At 45.2% G+C, this 16,134-nt stretch overlaps 2 protein-coding genes across 2 annotated transcripts; one reads left to right on the forward strand and one right to left on the reverse strand.

Annotated features, from left to right (window-relative positions):
- Positions 1 to 163: 163 nt before the first annotated feature.
- Positions 164 to 6,994, forward strand: B4GALT7 (beta-1,4-galactosyltransferase 7). The gene is made up of 6 exons (XM_081850289.1): positions 164 to 314; positions 1,577 to 1,927; positions 3,816 to 4,041; positions 4,590 to 4,673; positions 4,824 to 4,928; positions 6,147 to 6,994. The coding sequence occupies exons 1-6, from the start codon at positions 265 to 267 to the stop codon at positions 6,300 to 6,302; spliced, it is 972 nt and encodes a 323-aa protein (XP_081706415.1). The 5' UTR covers positions 164 to 264; the 3' UTR covers positions 6,303 to 6,994.
- A 418-nt stretch (positions 6,995 to 7,412) lies between these two features.
- Positions 7,413 to 15,911, reverse strand: LOC309335334 (uncharacterized protein). Its single transcript, XM_081850286.1, has 5 exons — positions 15,725 to 15,911; positions 14,321 to 14,671; positions 11,796 to 12,006; positions 9,837 to 9,939; positions 7,413 to 7,963 (listed from the first exon to the last, which is right to left on the reverse strand). The coding sequence occupies exons 1-5, from the start codon at positions 15,772 to 15,774 to the stop codon at positions 7,524 to 7,526; spliced, it is 1,155 nt and encodes a 384-aa protein (XP_081706412.1). The 5' UTR covers positions 15,775 to 15,911; the 3' UTR covers positions 7,413 to 7,523.
- Between the last annotated feature and the right edge of the window lie 223 nt (positions 15,912 to 16,134).

Consider the following 16,134-nt stretch of genomic DNA (forward strand, 5'->3'; position numbering starts at 1 on the left):
AAGCTCCCCATAAGCTGCCTGATGCCACTGAGATCTACTGCCTCGTTTTCCTCCTCCTCTATTTTTTCTGTGTGCTCCACCTCTGCGTGAAACAGGCGAATCTGCGGTTCCTCGGAGTAGCTGTCCTCGTGTAGGAACGGGTGTTAGGCGGAACAGCCAGCGGGGAGCACGTTTCTAGAGGACCGCTCTAGTCGACGGACCTGGTGTCCTCGCCAACGTGTCCCGGCCGGGTTGGGCGGGGAGTCCCGCCGGCAAGGCAGTAGGATGTTCCCGTCCCGGCGCAAGTCTACTATGTATCGCCGCGCGGGTAGCGGGTAAGTATCCTAAGGGAGAGGAAATTTATGCGAGGGAGAGGAGAACTAGGAAGGTGCGGGGGGGGGGGCGATGGATGAGAAGCGCTCGGGGACCATGAAGGCTCAGCGTCTAAGCTTCAGTCCTGAAATACCTGTTTTATCTTCCGACTTTTTGTCGCAGTTTTGAGCGGTCAAGAAATGGTGCTGTGGAGGTTAGGATGGGCGTGAATCTGAATGGCTGAGAAACAAGCTTCGTTCCCGCCTTCACTATGCACCGAGTGGCACATCTCTTTGCTTTTTCCTCCACGAATAGTTTACTTCCCCTATAGGAATGAATGGAAAGCACCATATAGGGGGGGAAAGGGAGAGGAGCACTTGAAGCGGGGCGCGGGGAGCTTGTACTGGAGGCGTTTTATGGAGATTGAGCTGGGAGAGATGTCTCAGAGGGCTGTATACTTCCCCTTATCTCACCCTGCCCTTCCTCTTCTCAAATATAGCAAATCTTTTTTTTACCTAGAGATGTAGTAACGGAATCCGTATTGTCTCTTGAGTCAGGAAGAAGTTCATCCCAAGTAACTGGCATTTGGCAACACATTAGTTGTTAGGAAGAAGGGTTTTCAAGTTGGCGGGTTTCACTTTGCACAAGATACATGCGATGCTTTTAAAGAGCCCATTTTGGATGAATATGGGGGGATAGGATGAGCTCTTGGAGTTGGTGTAACATAGGGGGCAAACTTAACAGCATATTTCTATGCATGTTTACTCAGTAGTAAGTAACAATTTTCTGTGAAGCTTACTCCAAGGTAAGTGTGTAGTTTGATCTAAGAGCTGGGAGGTCCCTGGTTCAAAAAGTGCTTCAGCCATAAGCTTGCTAGGCAGCTCAGGCAAGCCATTATTTCTCTGCCCCCACCCCACCCCACCCCAAAATAAACAACATTATAGGAATTAGACTGAATTACTTCACATGAATATTTGTAAGGATAACTGAAATGGTATGTGAAGTACTTTTAAGATTTGAAAGGGCCATGTATCTTTCCATGTTGTTCCAGTCTTACCTATTTTATTTTCACATTGTGACAGTGGTATTTTTCCAAAGTTCTTGCTGTTGTGGCATGGGTTGAATGAGGGACCTGAATCCCAGCCTGTCATGATCCCCACCTTAACAGGTGATGCTTGCCTAAGAGAAGCTTGTGGCAGTTTGTTTCTGTCTTGCCTTCTTTTGCACATGGAATTATCTATCATGTTTCACTGTGTTGACTTGCCCTATTCTGATTTTGCTTCAGGTCCTGTCGGCTGTTTGGTATCCTACCCCGGAAATTTTCTCTCTTTCAACTCTTTTTTGTTGCACTGTTGCTGGGTTTTCTCTCCCTGTTGTGGCTGCAGCTCAGTTGTTCAGGGGATGTGACTAGAAGTCAAAGAGCTGCAGCTACACTGCCTCAGAAACCCTGCACATTGGAGCCTCTACCTCAGCTTCCTGATGACCCATCATGGGGACCCCACCGTCTAGCAGTGTTGGTGCCTTTCCGGGAGCGCTTTGAAGAGCTGCTGGCTTTTGTGCCTCACATGCATCGCTTCCTCAGCAGGAAGAAAATTCGCCATCATATCTTCATACTCAACCAGGTGGATCATTACAGGTACTGTAAGGTATGGGTGAATGTGAACCCCATGCTATGCCTCCCCCTCAATGTTTCAACCTAACCTGTATCCCAAATTATACATTCTTCTTTGGGTGACTTTGGACATGATATTGATATGGAAGGAAACATTGGGCCTTTGTATTATCTAATATAGATATTTGCATTTCCCCCACCTGTGAGATGTGTAACCTTGAAATCGTATCTGAAGTCTCTCGTATCCATCTCTCATTTAAACAATGCTTGGATAATACAAAATATTCTCAAGGATCTGACTTTCCAAGGTTCCTCTAGCTCAGGGCATGGGAACTGGGGCCGTCAACAACTCCTATCAGCCCCAGCTTTCCTTCTTGCCTCATCTATAGAGCAGAACTGATACTGTGTTTTCAGAGGGAAAGTTTTTGCTTTTTATACATTTCCATAAGGGTGTTCCTCTTCTTTTCTGAAACCATAAGGAAGCATGATATGATGAATGCTGTGGTGTGCTTAAACACACGGTCTTGGAAAACAAAATGTATTTCCTGGATTTGTTTTATAAGAACATAAGAAGAGATGGTTGGATCAGTGCAGTGGCCTATCTAGTCAAGTTTTGGTTTTCTCCATCACTCTTATAATTTCATACCTCAGTTCATTCTCATCCCTTTATTTTCAGAATTCCTGCCTTTCCAGCATGTGTTTTTGGTAATATGTGCTAATACTGCATTTCTGCTATTGCACTTAAGTGCATAGTTGCAAATTCTCCCAACCAAATTAAAAGTTAAAATTAAATAAAATTTTCCTTCAATAGGAAAATTATGATCAGAAAGGGTATATAATATTAAGTCTGCACCAATAGTGCAAAATGCTTGCTCTTTTAACTGACTGTTCACTGAATATTAGTACTATTATTGTTGTTACTATTTTGAAATTTATTACCCACCCTTCACTAGCAGGTCCTAGAGCGGGAATTTAAAATTCAGAATTAAAACAGACTGTAAAACAAATCAGGGTCCTGAAAATACACATCTCAGGTATCAAAGGTGCATATTCAGCTTATGCCAAAAGCTGCATTGTGAGGGTGCCAGAACACTTGTGAAGAGGGAATTCCATGACTCAGGGACTGCCACAGAGATTGCCCTCTTCTGAGCCACTACCCCACCAACTTCTGAGAGTGGTGAGACTACAAAGAGGGCTCTCTCAGCACCTGAGGCGATTTGTAGGAATGGAGGCAGTGTCTGTTATTTGGGGCCTAAGCCATTTAGAGCTTTGAACAGTAGCATGAGCCCAGAAACTAACAGTCAATGCAGCTATTTTAAAACAGGAGCTATATGAGTTCTAAAGGCAACGCCAGTATGTAATCTGGCTCCTGAATTTTGAACCTGTTGAAGTTTCCAAGTCCTCTTCAAAGGCAGCCCCATGTAGAGTGCATTGCAATGATCCAGTCTGGAAGTTAACAGGACAGGGACTGTAGCTGGAAATAGCATTTATAGCTCCTGAGGCCACCTGGGTTTCCAGTGACTATGCTGCATCCAGGAGTACCTCAAGTTACAAGCCTGCTCCTTCTAGGGGAGTGCAATCCAAACCAGAATGGATTTGAGAACCCGGTACACATGCCACCTATGCCTATTCATAATCAATTAGCTGGTGCATATCCAACTAACCACTGCTACCTATGTAGCACCTAAGACACTTCTCATGATTCAGATGGAAGAGAGAGAGGTGGGTGTCATCTGCATAGTGTGACTCCAAAACTCCAGATGACAGCTCCCAGTGAGTTCCTGGGGACAGCATAAATCATCAAACAGTGGCTGGGTGCACAAGCTGAACACTTTTGACAGTGATGGCTGAGCTTTCCTGAATAGAATTTTCTGACATAGGTCCCATCTGCTTGCATTGGTCTCTTGGGCAGGTTTAACAGAGCATCTCTGATCAATGTGGGCTTCCTTGAAAGTGGCAATGACACAGATTACATTGCCATGCATGATGTGGACTTGCTACCTCTTAATGAGGAATTGGACTACGGCTTCCCAGCTGCAGGCCCTTTCCACGTGGCATCGCCGGAGCTGCACCCTCTCTATCACTACAACACCTACGTAGGTGGCATCTTGCTGCTCACCAAGCAGCACTATCGAATGGTAAGACCTAAGTTCTTTCTCCTGGGATATTTTATACAACCCACAGAAGGACAAAGTCCTTGCTAGTTATTTTCATTGAACCCACCACCCTGAGATTAAGAGTCTTGTGCTCTACCTTTCCACGTGGCATCGCCGGAGCTGCACCCTCTCTATCACTACAACACCTACGTAGGTGGCATCTTGCTGCTCACCAAGCAGCACTATCGAATGGTAAGACCTAAGTTCTTTCTCCTGGGATATTTTATACAACCCACAGAAGGACAAAGTCCTTGCTAGTTATTTTCATTGAACCCACCACCCTGAGATTAAGAGTCTTGTGCTCTACCTTCTGTGCTATCTCAGAATCAGTTAGGGGGTTAGACTTGACACTGTACATTTAATGGCTTTTGATGGACTCTACTCCATTTAATCCTGAAGACGAAGAGTCTTGCAGTAATGGTGTTAGCTGTGGCTTAGTAAAGACAGCAGCAGATTTTACTGTCTCAGTCCCAAGACTTGAAGGAGGGAGAATATTTCTGGTTTAAACTGTGCCTTTATTGTTGTTTCAGTGTAATGGAATGTCAAACCGCTTCTGGGGCTGGGGCCGTGAGGATGATGAGTTTTATCGCCGCATCAGAGGCGCTGGACTTCAGGTGAGGCTGCAGAATGGCTTTCGCTGTAGTTGGAGACCTTGGGACTCTAGTTCTGGGTGAGATTTGAGCCTGTTATTCTGCCATGGTGTGTGAATTCTGTTTTGGACAGAGATTTCTGGCTTCAATGTAGGCTCCAACTTTTTATTTCAGCTGTTCCGGCCATCAGGAATTAAAAGTGGATATAAGACATTCCAGCATCTTCATGACCCAGCTTGGCGCAAGAGAGACCAGAAGCGCATTGCTTCCCAAAAGCAGGTGGGAGTTTCTCATGTGGGAGATGGGGGAAGCAGGTGGCGGGGGGTTGGAACTAAAAATACATTGTTTTTCTTACGTGGAACTGGCCATATAGCTCTGTAGTAAGTCCTGCACTGTTGCTTCCGCTTAGCCTGGAGGGAACAGCGTTGAGCAAGATGGTTACATCAGAAGGCACAGAAATAGGTATGGCCTGGAACTCATGAATCTGTTATAGATTTTTTTCTACAAAATGTAGACAGTATTGAATTTTCAAAATATTTAATTTTAAAAGGTACATTTCTATCCCTGATGACTGTGGATAAAAACTTTACAAGGTAAGCAACAAATTAAACCAGGGAGTGTGCCTTTTGCAGCCAGTATCTCCGTCCTTTAGTGCCTCTGATCTGTTTCTTCCCAGTGTTCATGTGTATCAGCTTTCCCTTCCTTATGAGTGCCATAAATAAAATGAAATGAAATAAAAATTTCAAAAGTGATGCCCACCCATTCAGTTTGAACAAAGTTTGTGTTGTAAATTGCTTCAGGATGCCTCACAGGAAGTGGTACATAAATGAAATAAATAACAGTGGGTGGAATTCAGTATAGCGCTATGGTGAATGTTACATTGGTGCACATATTTCTCTCTGCACAACAGGACATTCTCTTCCTCTCCCTGCATATCCCCTAAATCTGTTCTAAAGGCTTCCCCAACCCTATGGAGCAGATTTGGGGATAGGACAAAATATTGAGAATCTCATCTTCCCCTCTTCCACCCTTTTAAAATCCATATGATTATAGGGAAACATTTTGAATCAAAGTTGGCAGATTTTGCTGAAAGTAGATAAAGTCTAAGGTTCCTCATAGTCTATGGTCAGGCTTTCTCAGCTTAGTGCAAGTGTGTCTCTACTTTTCTCCCTAGTTTTTTTTTAAAGGAACTCTGCAAAAGTCTCCCATAAACAAAGTAATAGGAATTGTGCAATGCCAATGAATTTATGGAGACTTGCATAACTTACTGATTGCACCTTTGGTGTTCTGATGCTGCAGAATAGAAGAGCCATTGATTGTGATCGTCTTAGACCCCTCCCTTTGCCATAACTTAAGTCTGTGACTCTATCCTTCACAACACTTAAGCCTCCTTCCCTGCTTGCTCTGCTTCACACAAGCCCTCTTCATGATGTCATTTTTTTGCTCTCCTACTCTGGACCTGTGTGTATGATGTGTGGCATTTTTGTTCCCATGTAGGAGCAGTTCAAGGTGGACCGTCACGGAGGCTTGACCAACCTCCAGTACAGAGTGGAGTCACGAACTCGGTTGACTGTGGCAGAATCTCCCTGCACAGTCCTCAACATCTTCCTAGAATGTGACACCAGTGAGACTCCCTGGTGCACATTTGGCTGAGCTGACTCTTGCATAGACTCTTGCATTACTGCAGCAGCTGGTTATCAGAATTGTGTCTGGACTCTCCAAAGGCAGACCCTTCTGCAGGAGCCAGCAACAGGGCATGGATGCCTGTGGTCCAATGGTTACAACAAAAGGTCCGAGACTCCACATCAGTTGAAAGGTCAGATGCAGAGCATGACCTCTGTGTGGATGCAGGCAAGGTGGCAGTGAATGAAGAAACGCTGGCAAGATTAAATGGGCTGAGCACCTGTTCAGAAGGATGTTGACTTGGCAACCTACATCTCAACTCTGAGACTAAGAGGCAGGTCAGTGACTGGATCATCCTGCCTATATCAGCCAGTGCTCCAACACTACATGATAACAAGGCAGTGGGACCTATAGACTTGTTGCCCAGGCTGATGCTTAAAGGACTTTACAGAATCACTATCAGGTAAACTTGTTGGAAGTTTGCTGCTCTCCTATTTCAAAATATGTATAGAGACTTGCTGTGAAGCTCTTGTGCACCCCATCTCTTCCTATGAGGTCTCCTGCGAAGTGGACACTTGTGCTCTGGCTCAGAGAGCATTGTCACTTACCACTGGACCTAAACCCATCGTGGTAAAGTGTCTTGTTATTGGGGTCTTTGAGATACTGAAAGCTGTTGGTTTGCTTCAATAAAGCCATTAAGGCGAGTGCCTCATGAAAGGAAATCAGTGTGCGTGTGTGCACATAGGCATTGCTGTAAGTAGTGCAGTGGTACCTCCAGTTATGAACTTAATTCGTTCCGGAGGTCTGTTCTGAAGCCAAAACCACTCATAACATGAGGTGCGCTTTCGCTAATGGCACCTCCCGCTACTGCCGGTGTGTGACTTCCGCTCACATCCCGGGGCAAAGTTCGCAACCGGGAGCATCTACTTCCGGGTTAGCGGAGCTCATAACCCGAAGCATTTGCAGGGAGGACGGTAGGTAACACGAGGTTCCACTGTATCTGGTGTTTTGATTTGCACCTTCTCCCTTTTCTGGCCCATTAAACTTTCTAATCTAGAACCCTCATGCAAACCCATTCTTCAGATCCCTGATTGGCCCTGATGTTGCCTGACCCGCCTTAAAAATGAAAGAAACGAGCCACACAAGTAAAGAGATATATTGTCTGAATATAATGCATTTGTACACTGACTATTCCAATAAATCTCCTTTGCCAAGAGAACGAGAAACAAAAGACAGACCCCCCCCCCAGCATCAGGGAACCAGGCCAAAACACCTGCGAAAGAACTGATAGCTCCTACTCAGGTGCATGCGGCATCTGTGGAAGTGCCTGGTCACAGAGCTGGCTGTAGCAGTGCTGGTTGTCTGCTGGAGGCTGACCGTTGACAGGTGAAGGGTCTGTGCTCGTGGAGGGATGTCACTGGGCCCTGCAACGTGGAGAGGTGGAAGAGATGTTTGCCAAGCCTCCATAGAAATGCCTGCCGCCTCCAGGTTCCTCTCCTCTTTCAGAGGCTTAGATTTTTTCTTGAGCTGTTGAGTAAATATGCTGCTGAACTGTTCAAGGGTACTTGGGTGCTCAGACTGACTTGAGTTGGCTGCCAGGCTCTTGGCATCAGGGGCGAGTTCTTTGTAGTTGCACGAAATAAGCTTCTGCAGCTGAGTTTTGGAGGTAGATTTTTTGCCAACCGAGGTTGCTGTAAAGGGTGGGGGTAGAGCCAAAAGGGTTACAGAACTGTGATTTTCTACAGCCCAAAAGCAGTTCCCACTTAACAAAACTTTTCATTAATAGCTTGCAGCTGGAGTGTGATGTATTAGTAGATGTGTGAGATTCTAGAACCCTGTGAAAAGAGCTCCCCAAATATGTCATACGTGTCTTAGTGTGCCCATTCCCAATATCTGCTATACAGTGCAGGGCATTTTTTTTTTTTTTTTAAAGAATCCGTTCCATGTGGGTACATGGAAATCAAAGATTGACTTTCAGCTGGCTGTGGTGCACTTTTAGCAACTTCCCCTGACTTCTAGGCTTCTATATGTGCTGACTGCTTTGCTGTTCCCAACGAATCTAGTCCTTGTCTAAATCTTCCAGACTTTACAGACAATCCACAGTGCAGTTGAGTAACACAACTCAAACTAAACAAATTCCTTCCAGTAGCACCTTAAAGACCAACTAAGTCAGTTCTTGGTATGAGCTTTCGTGTGCATGCACACTTCTTCAGATACACACTGTGTGTATCTGAAGAAGTGTGCATGCACACGAAAGCTCATACCAAGAACTGACTTAGTTGGTCTTTAAGGTGCTACTGGAAGGAATTTGTTTTGTTTTGACCATGGCAGACCAACACGGCTACCTATCTGTAACTACAACTCAAACTGATATGCATAATTTACTCCGAGTGCAAAACCAAAGTTCCCTTAGCACACATTCTCCCATGTCACATACTGTGTGTATGTGTGACAAACTGCTATTTTTTAGGCATGCCATACAATTTCCACTTACCTGTAGCTAAAAGAACCAGGGCAAAATTGGAGAGTGCACAGTGGAACTCTTGGCTTGTCAGCCTGTCCTCAGACTTTAGAGGGTGGGCAAAAGTAGGTACTGATCTGAATGAGCAAACCCTCATGTGCTGAAAGCACATGTGAGGCGAATGCATAGATTAGCATGGAGCGCCTGTGGCAGGCAGAGATATGTGACGGGGTTGGCACTGACTTGGAGACCCTCTCACCGTTGCTGAATGTGGCCAGCAGTGTTGGGTGGGTAATGGCCAGTTGCTGAAGATAGGATGCTGTCTCATTTATGAAAAAAAGGTCTCACCACTGATAACACAGCTTAGCAATTGTTTGATCAGCTAAGCAATAGTTTGGGTTTACTTCCCTGGAGAAAGAGGGTCAGCTATGTTTCAGTTCAGTTTGTACTGCAGATCTTAAAAGTTTAGTACAGTGGTACCTCGCAAGACGAAATTAATTCGTTTTGCGAGTTTTTTCGTCTTGCAAGTTTTTTCGTCTTGCGAAGCACGGATTTTGGAAAAGCTTCAAAAATCACCAAAGTCTTCAAAAACCTCAAAAAAGGCTACCACACCGCGTGCTATGAGTTGCTTCTCGAAGTCAAGTCGCAACTGCACCCCCTGAATGCACGGTTTCAAGAAAAAGGAAACAAACTTGCAAGACAAAGGAAACAAACTTGCAAGATGTTTCCGACTTGCGAAGCAAGCCCATAGGGAAATCCGTCTTGCGAAGCAACTCAAAAAACAAAAAATTCTTTTGTCTTGCGAGTTTTTCATCTTACGAGGCATTCGTCTTGCAGGGCACCACTGTACATGAAGTTGCTCCTTTTCTAAAGCAAGGTTGGAACTAGTGCATGCCTGTGATAAGCGATCTCACAGGGCAGCCTCCTGCAGTCTAGTGCCTTCCACATTTTGGATGCCAACTCCTATCAGCTCCAGCAAGCGTGGTCAGTGGCCAGGGATGGTGGGATCTAGTCCACAACATCTGGAAGGTACTACATTGGCAACCGCTACATGGAGGTAACTCCCTCCAGTTGGTAAGGTGTTCACAGTGCTGCCTAGTCACCTGCTACCATGTGCAAAGAGCTGCCACACTTGGATCCAGACTTCATTGATGAGGCCTCTAGCTCAGTGGTCATACTAGAGGAAGATGAATCCTCGTCGTTTGTCTGTATAAAAGAGAAGCATACAGAGTTAAGGCAGCAGCTCTGAAGCTTAATTCACCACTATTCAAATGTGCCCAACTAGGGTCACTGCCTACCATCCCCAGCCAGAAATGATGCTTATAGTGAGATGCTTGATAAAGAGAACTAGGACGTGGTTGACTAGGCTTCCTCTCTTCCCGATGTTCTTATCCCTATTAGAGAAATGTTTTGGCTTTTTTAACCAGCAAAAAGGGAAGCAAAGTCTGTCACCATTTGCAAGGAATGGAAACAAAGTGGGCCTTGGCGGTTAGTCACTATTCAGGAAGTCTTGCTCAGTATTATTCTATTTGAGGAACAGGATTACTTGGCTGACCAGCACACCTGAGTCCAGGGATGCTTAACCACTAGTCAGTGGGTATATAGGACTGTAGCCTCAGGCAGCAGACCAAGAGGGTTTTCTGCTTCCCAAGAGGCCACAGTGCAACCTGATGCCTCCATAATACCTAATGCAGCCTCATTTGAACGTCTGCGGTTTCATACCTCACTCCATCTAAAGACTCATACAGTGATGACTTTACCACCAGCCGCCACCTCCTCCCACCCACCATTTGCTCTGCTTACTGTCTGCCTGATGAAGAGTTCTGGAGAACTGAAAAGCTTGCACACCGTTTTTTGACATATTGATTGGCCACATAACAATATTATCCTATAGTCCAGCCACTCTGGGCGGCTCCAAACAGAATATTAAACAGAATAAAACTTCAAACATTAAAAACTTCCCTAAACAGGGTTGCCTTTGGATGTCTTCTGAAAGTCAGGTAGTTGTTTATTTCCTTGACATCTGGTGGGACGCCGTTCCACAGGGCGGGCGCCACCACCAAGAAGGCCCTCTGAATGATGGTTGTGGGCCAACAGGGTTGCCTGTGCATTTTAGGAACACTTTGCCTGTTATGCAAGTTCTTTACAGAACTACTTATAAAGCGGAGTTTACAGCCCAAGTGCATTCAGCTTCTTCTGGCTGAAAAAGGAAAGGGCCAAGACCTTCTGGGAGATGATCTATAATGAAATGAAAAAGGTATTTAAATATACCTTTCTGAAGAAACCAGAGGCCTTTCTCCTGGGCATGGTCGGCCAATTGGTGCCAAAGAAGGACAGAACTTTCTTTATGTATGCCACAACAGCAGCAAGAATACTCATTGCAAAGTATTGGAAGACACAAGATCTACCCACCCGGGAAGAATGGCAGATGAAGGTGATGAACTATATGGAATTGGCGGAAATGACTGGCAGAATCCGAGACCAGGGAGAAGAGTCGGTGGAGGAAGACTGGAGGAAATTTAAAGACTATTTACAGAAACATTGTAAAATTAATATTTGTTAGAAGGATGTTGGAATAATATTATATGATTTTAGCAGGAAGGATATAAAGGATTTGGGAATAACTGTCTGTTAATTGGTGAAAGGAGGAAAAGTAAAATTTCATTATATTAAGACAATTTACAGGACAAAAAATTTAAAAGAGGGAAAGGATTTGCTGAAACAGACAATCGACCTAGAACACAAAAAAGGGAGGTGTGAGGAGGTCAAGGAAATAAGCTAATGAAAGAACAGAAAGGAGATTTGATGCTTTTTCCCCCTAATTTTGTTCTTGTTTAATGGGTTTTATTTTTCTGGTTTTTTTTCCTTTTTTATTTTATATATTGTGGTGTGTTGCTTGGTTTTTGTTTAACGTGGTATGTTCATTTTTTCTTTTTGTAATTCTTGAAATTTTAATAAATATCATTTTAAAAAAAGAAAGAAAGAAAAAAAAAGGAAAGGGCCTGCACCCCTTGTGGAAGAGAACTCAGTAACTGGGACAGGTTCTGTCCTGCTTCACATACCAAGCTGGGTGACTGAGACGGAGCTTCTTTGTACACCTTGTACCGTCTGCCCTTCCTGCTCCCATAGAATCTGGAGAAGAACGCCCAGGGCCCACGAGAGTTTAACGCTGGCTCACTGGCTTGTGATGAGATCTGTAAGAACTGAATGTCCAGCTGCAACTGTCCTCTTGTCTTCTCCTTCTTGCCAGGTCGAGATTGCAGCACAAACCACCTGCAGAGAGATAAGACAATGGCCTCTATGGCAGGTGTCTAACTTGCCACTCTTCTACTGCTGAGAGAGGCAACGTGGTGCCCTCCAGGTGTTGTGGAGCACAAGACCCATCAGAACCAGCCAGTTTGGCCACTGAGCAGGGGTGACTCAAACTGTAGCCTGAAAGATCGGAAGAGTTGCACACAGTCTACCCTGGCTCTATGGGCTACCACTGCAGTACCAATAAGCTAACAAGAGCCCTGCTGGATCAGGCCAAAGGCTCATCTAATCCAACATCCTGTTCTCACAGTAACCAACCAGATGCTTATGAGATGCACAAAAGCAGGAGCAGAGTCAAATAGAGCTCTCTCTGCTTGTGATTCTCTGCCTTTGGTATTCAGAGGCATACTGTCTAGGTAGGTTAGAAGAGACAGAATATAGCCACCAGGTTGTTTCTTGGCACCTATGTGGTAACACAATAGGGCAACCTTCTTCAACCTGGTGTCCTCCAGATGTTTTGCACAATCCTGTACTACGGCGACTGACTTGGGCTAAAGCAGTATTTCTCAAACTTGGGTCTCCAGCTGTTTTTTTGGATTACAACTCCTACCATGCCTAGCTAGCATGACCAGCAGTCAGGGATGATGGGAGTTGTAGTCCAAAAACAGCTGGAGACCCAAGTTTGGGAAACCCTGGGCTAAAGGGAGTTGCAGTACATATCTAGAGGGCACTGGGTTGCAGAAGGATGCTCTAGAGCAGGGGTAGCCAACACAGTGCCCTGCAGATGTTGCTGGACTACACTCACGATTCTTGGCCTTTGGTTGTGCTGGCTGAGGGTGATGGGAGTCATACGACACAACATCTGGAGAGCACTGTTGGTTTCCCCTGTCATATACAGTGGTACCTCGGGTTACATACGCTTCAGGTTACATATGCTTCAGGTTAAAGACTCCGCTAACCCAGAAATAGTACCTCAGGTTAAGAACTTTGCTTCAGGATGAGAACAGAAATCGTGCTCTGGTGACGCGGCGGCAGCAGGAGGCCCCATTAGCTAAAGTGGTCTTCAGGTTAAGAACAGTTTCTGGTTAAGAACGGACCTCCGGAACGAATTAAGTACTTAACCCGAGGTACCACTGTGCTGCGGTTGAATATTGACCAAGTTGTAACTTACCACAGTGTGACTGTAACCATTTTGTAAACTGGTCATTTGGCAGCTGCTGAGGAGAAGTTTGCAACTCCTCTAAATTTCGAATTTGGGTGTGTGACCTCAGCACTTGGCTGGATCTTTCGGCCTACCAGTTTCCTGTTTGCTTACAGGCTAATTGCTGCAATTTACATTTTGGAAAATGTGAAGTGCCTTATTCTGCACTGGAGATGCTAAAAAAATGGTGTGCCTGGGTGGTTTGCTGAAGGTGGAGCCTGCCAGATTCTGCAACTGGGCATTTCAAAGAGCGTGACTGGATAAGTGTATTAAATATCATCCATATGCTAAACTTCCCTACCAGCTCTGAAGAAGACAGAATCCTCCCTCTTGCTTCGCCAATCAGCTATTAATTAATAGCTTGCCACAAAAGGAGCCTATGAGTGATTTACAAAATGTTAAAAGCATAAAGCATGGCTCAAAATTGGGAGGGGGGAATGCATTACAAGAAAAGCCATACAATAAAACCAATAAAAGAGCAGCAAAAGCAAACCATCAATAGATAGATTATTACAATTTTGCTATCAAATGCCTGGAAAGTGATAAGTTTCTAGCTGGAGCCAGAGGAATGTTAATTATGGTACCAGGTGGACTTCAGCAGGAAAGCATTCACCAAATGGGGAGCCCCAATGGAAAAGACCCTCTCCTTTCCTCCCAAGTACTACTAATATTACAATCCCAGCTAAAATTTGGCACTTTTACATAGCCCTTCAATATATGTGCATTTTTATGGGAGCTATGGCTTAATTAGTTTGCAGCCAGTTTTCGTTCAATATCTTATTGTGTGCACATGTTTGTATGTGCATGACATTTGCATTGCTGCCTCGGCTGTGCAATGATGCACCTCTTAAAAGGCTTTGCCACATTTTTGGTGCATATGGCGCTGACCATTTTCTTAAGGACCATCACCTCCAAACTATATCTTCCTACACTTCTTGCCTGATGCCACCCCATGGCTCAAAAATGTGAACTCTGGCTTAACCAGCATGGTGTCCTCTAGACTACAACTGCCATTAATCTTGACCACTGGCCAAACCGGCTGTAGCTGATGGAAATTGCATCTGGAAGACACTGTGTTGGTTATCCATAGCCTGATTTCGCGAGATGGATGCAGGGCTGGCAGGTGATGCTCACTCATTTCTTCTCTTCGTTTTGTCCTGAAAAAGTTGGGCAAGAGGCAAGCATACTCTGCCGAGGAACTGGTTGAAATGATGCAAGGACTGGTGCATGACGGTAAGGATGAGGCCATTCTCTTCTGAGTCATCCAGCACACTGGGCAGCTGCAATGTACACTCTTCATGCCATTCGGGACTTAGGCTGTGTAGTGCTACAGAGGTCCTGAACTTTTGCTTTTGTAGCTGAATCACAACGTAGGGGTTGCTGGTGCCAGTGGCGCCCTTGGAGCGTAGAGAGCAGGCACGCAGGACAGTCAGCTGCAGGTGTGTAGGGTGCCAGGCATGCTCCTTTTCTGTGTCCTCATCCACCCTGCAAAGACAAATCCTTTTATTAGTTAGTGGCGGTTGTGAATCGTATGATTGTAGAGTTGGGAGGGAGCTGAAGGTCATCTAGTCCAACCCCCTGCAATGTAGGAATCTCATCTAAAGCATCCATGACAGGATGGCCATCAACCTCTGTTTAAAAGCCTCCAAGGAAGGAGAGTCCACAACCTCCCGAGGGAGTCCGTTCCACTGCCTAACAGCTCTTACTGTTATTCCTGATGCTTAGTCAGAATCTCCTTTCTTGTAACTTGAATCCATTGGTTGAGTCCTACCCTCCAGAGCAGGAGAAAACAAGCATGCTCCATCCCCCATGTGACAACCCTTGAGATATTTGCAGGTGGATATCATATCTCCTTTCAGTTGCCTCTTCTCCAGGCTAAACATACCCAACGCCCTCAACTGTTCCACATAAGGCTTGGTTTCCAGACCCCTGATCTTCTTAGTTGCCCTCCTCCACACACATTCCAGCTTGTCAATATCCTCCTAACATAAATTGTGGCACCCAGAAATAGACACAGTACTGCAGGTGTGGTGTGACCAAGGCAGAACAAAGCAGTGCTATTAGTTCCCTTGATCTAGACACTATACCTTGTTGATATCGCCTATAATAGTATTCACTTTTTTTGCTGCTGCATCACATGTTGAGCTTGTGATCTACAAATACCCTCCCTATTCATTTGTACTACTGGCAATCCAGATGTACCTCTTATATTTGTGCAGCTGGTTATTCCTGCAGAAGTGCAGAACCTTCCATTAGTCCCTATTGGAATTCATTTCGCTAGTTTTGGCCCAGTCCTCCATGTTCACCCAGTGAGCTTCCTGTTGCAGCAGAGCTTTGAACCCAGCTCTCTCCCATCCACATCTCCTTTCCTGATCTAAATTGCAGGGTTACTGTGAGGTTAACCTGGGGAAACTCCATTGGAGCTGCCCTGAAAGTCTTTGAGGGTGAAGTTACAAACATAATAATAGCTGGTCTTCTTAGGCTGAGGTGGGACTGAGTCAACATTTAGCTATCTAGAGAGATGGAACAACTCTTTACCCGATCACCGGCAAGGACTTTGTTCCCTCCTGGTTTGCATCCAGCTCCATGTAGCCAATTCAACTGACATCCACGTCACTGCCTTAATGGCACCTAGAGTAAAGCAAGGAATGCCCATTCGAGAATGTGGAATTTGAGGTTGACAATCAGGTGGGCGGAGCTCTTATTAGCCACACCCCTATATCCAGCAATTTTTTTCTTCTTTCTGATTCCGTATGTTTTGCTCTGTTGTTGTCAGGGCGCAGGCCTTGGTGGTCATGAAAATAGCACCTCTCCACTCTGACTTAAGAGTCACTAGGAGTCCACCTGACTACACGATCCCACAGGAAGGCGCTGGTGGAACCCAAAAACTATGAAAAGCAAACTTTTTGAGTTTTTGAGAGCCAGTGTGGTATAGTGGTTAAGAGCGG

Source organism: Podarcis erhardii, assembly GCF_964252035.2.
Source record: "Podarcis erhardii genome assembly, chromosome: 2".
Lineage (NCBI taxonomy): Eukaryota > Metazoa > Chordata > Lepidosauria > Squamata > Lacertidae > Podarcis > Podarcis erhardii.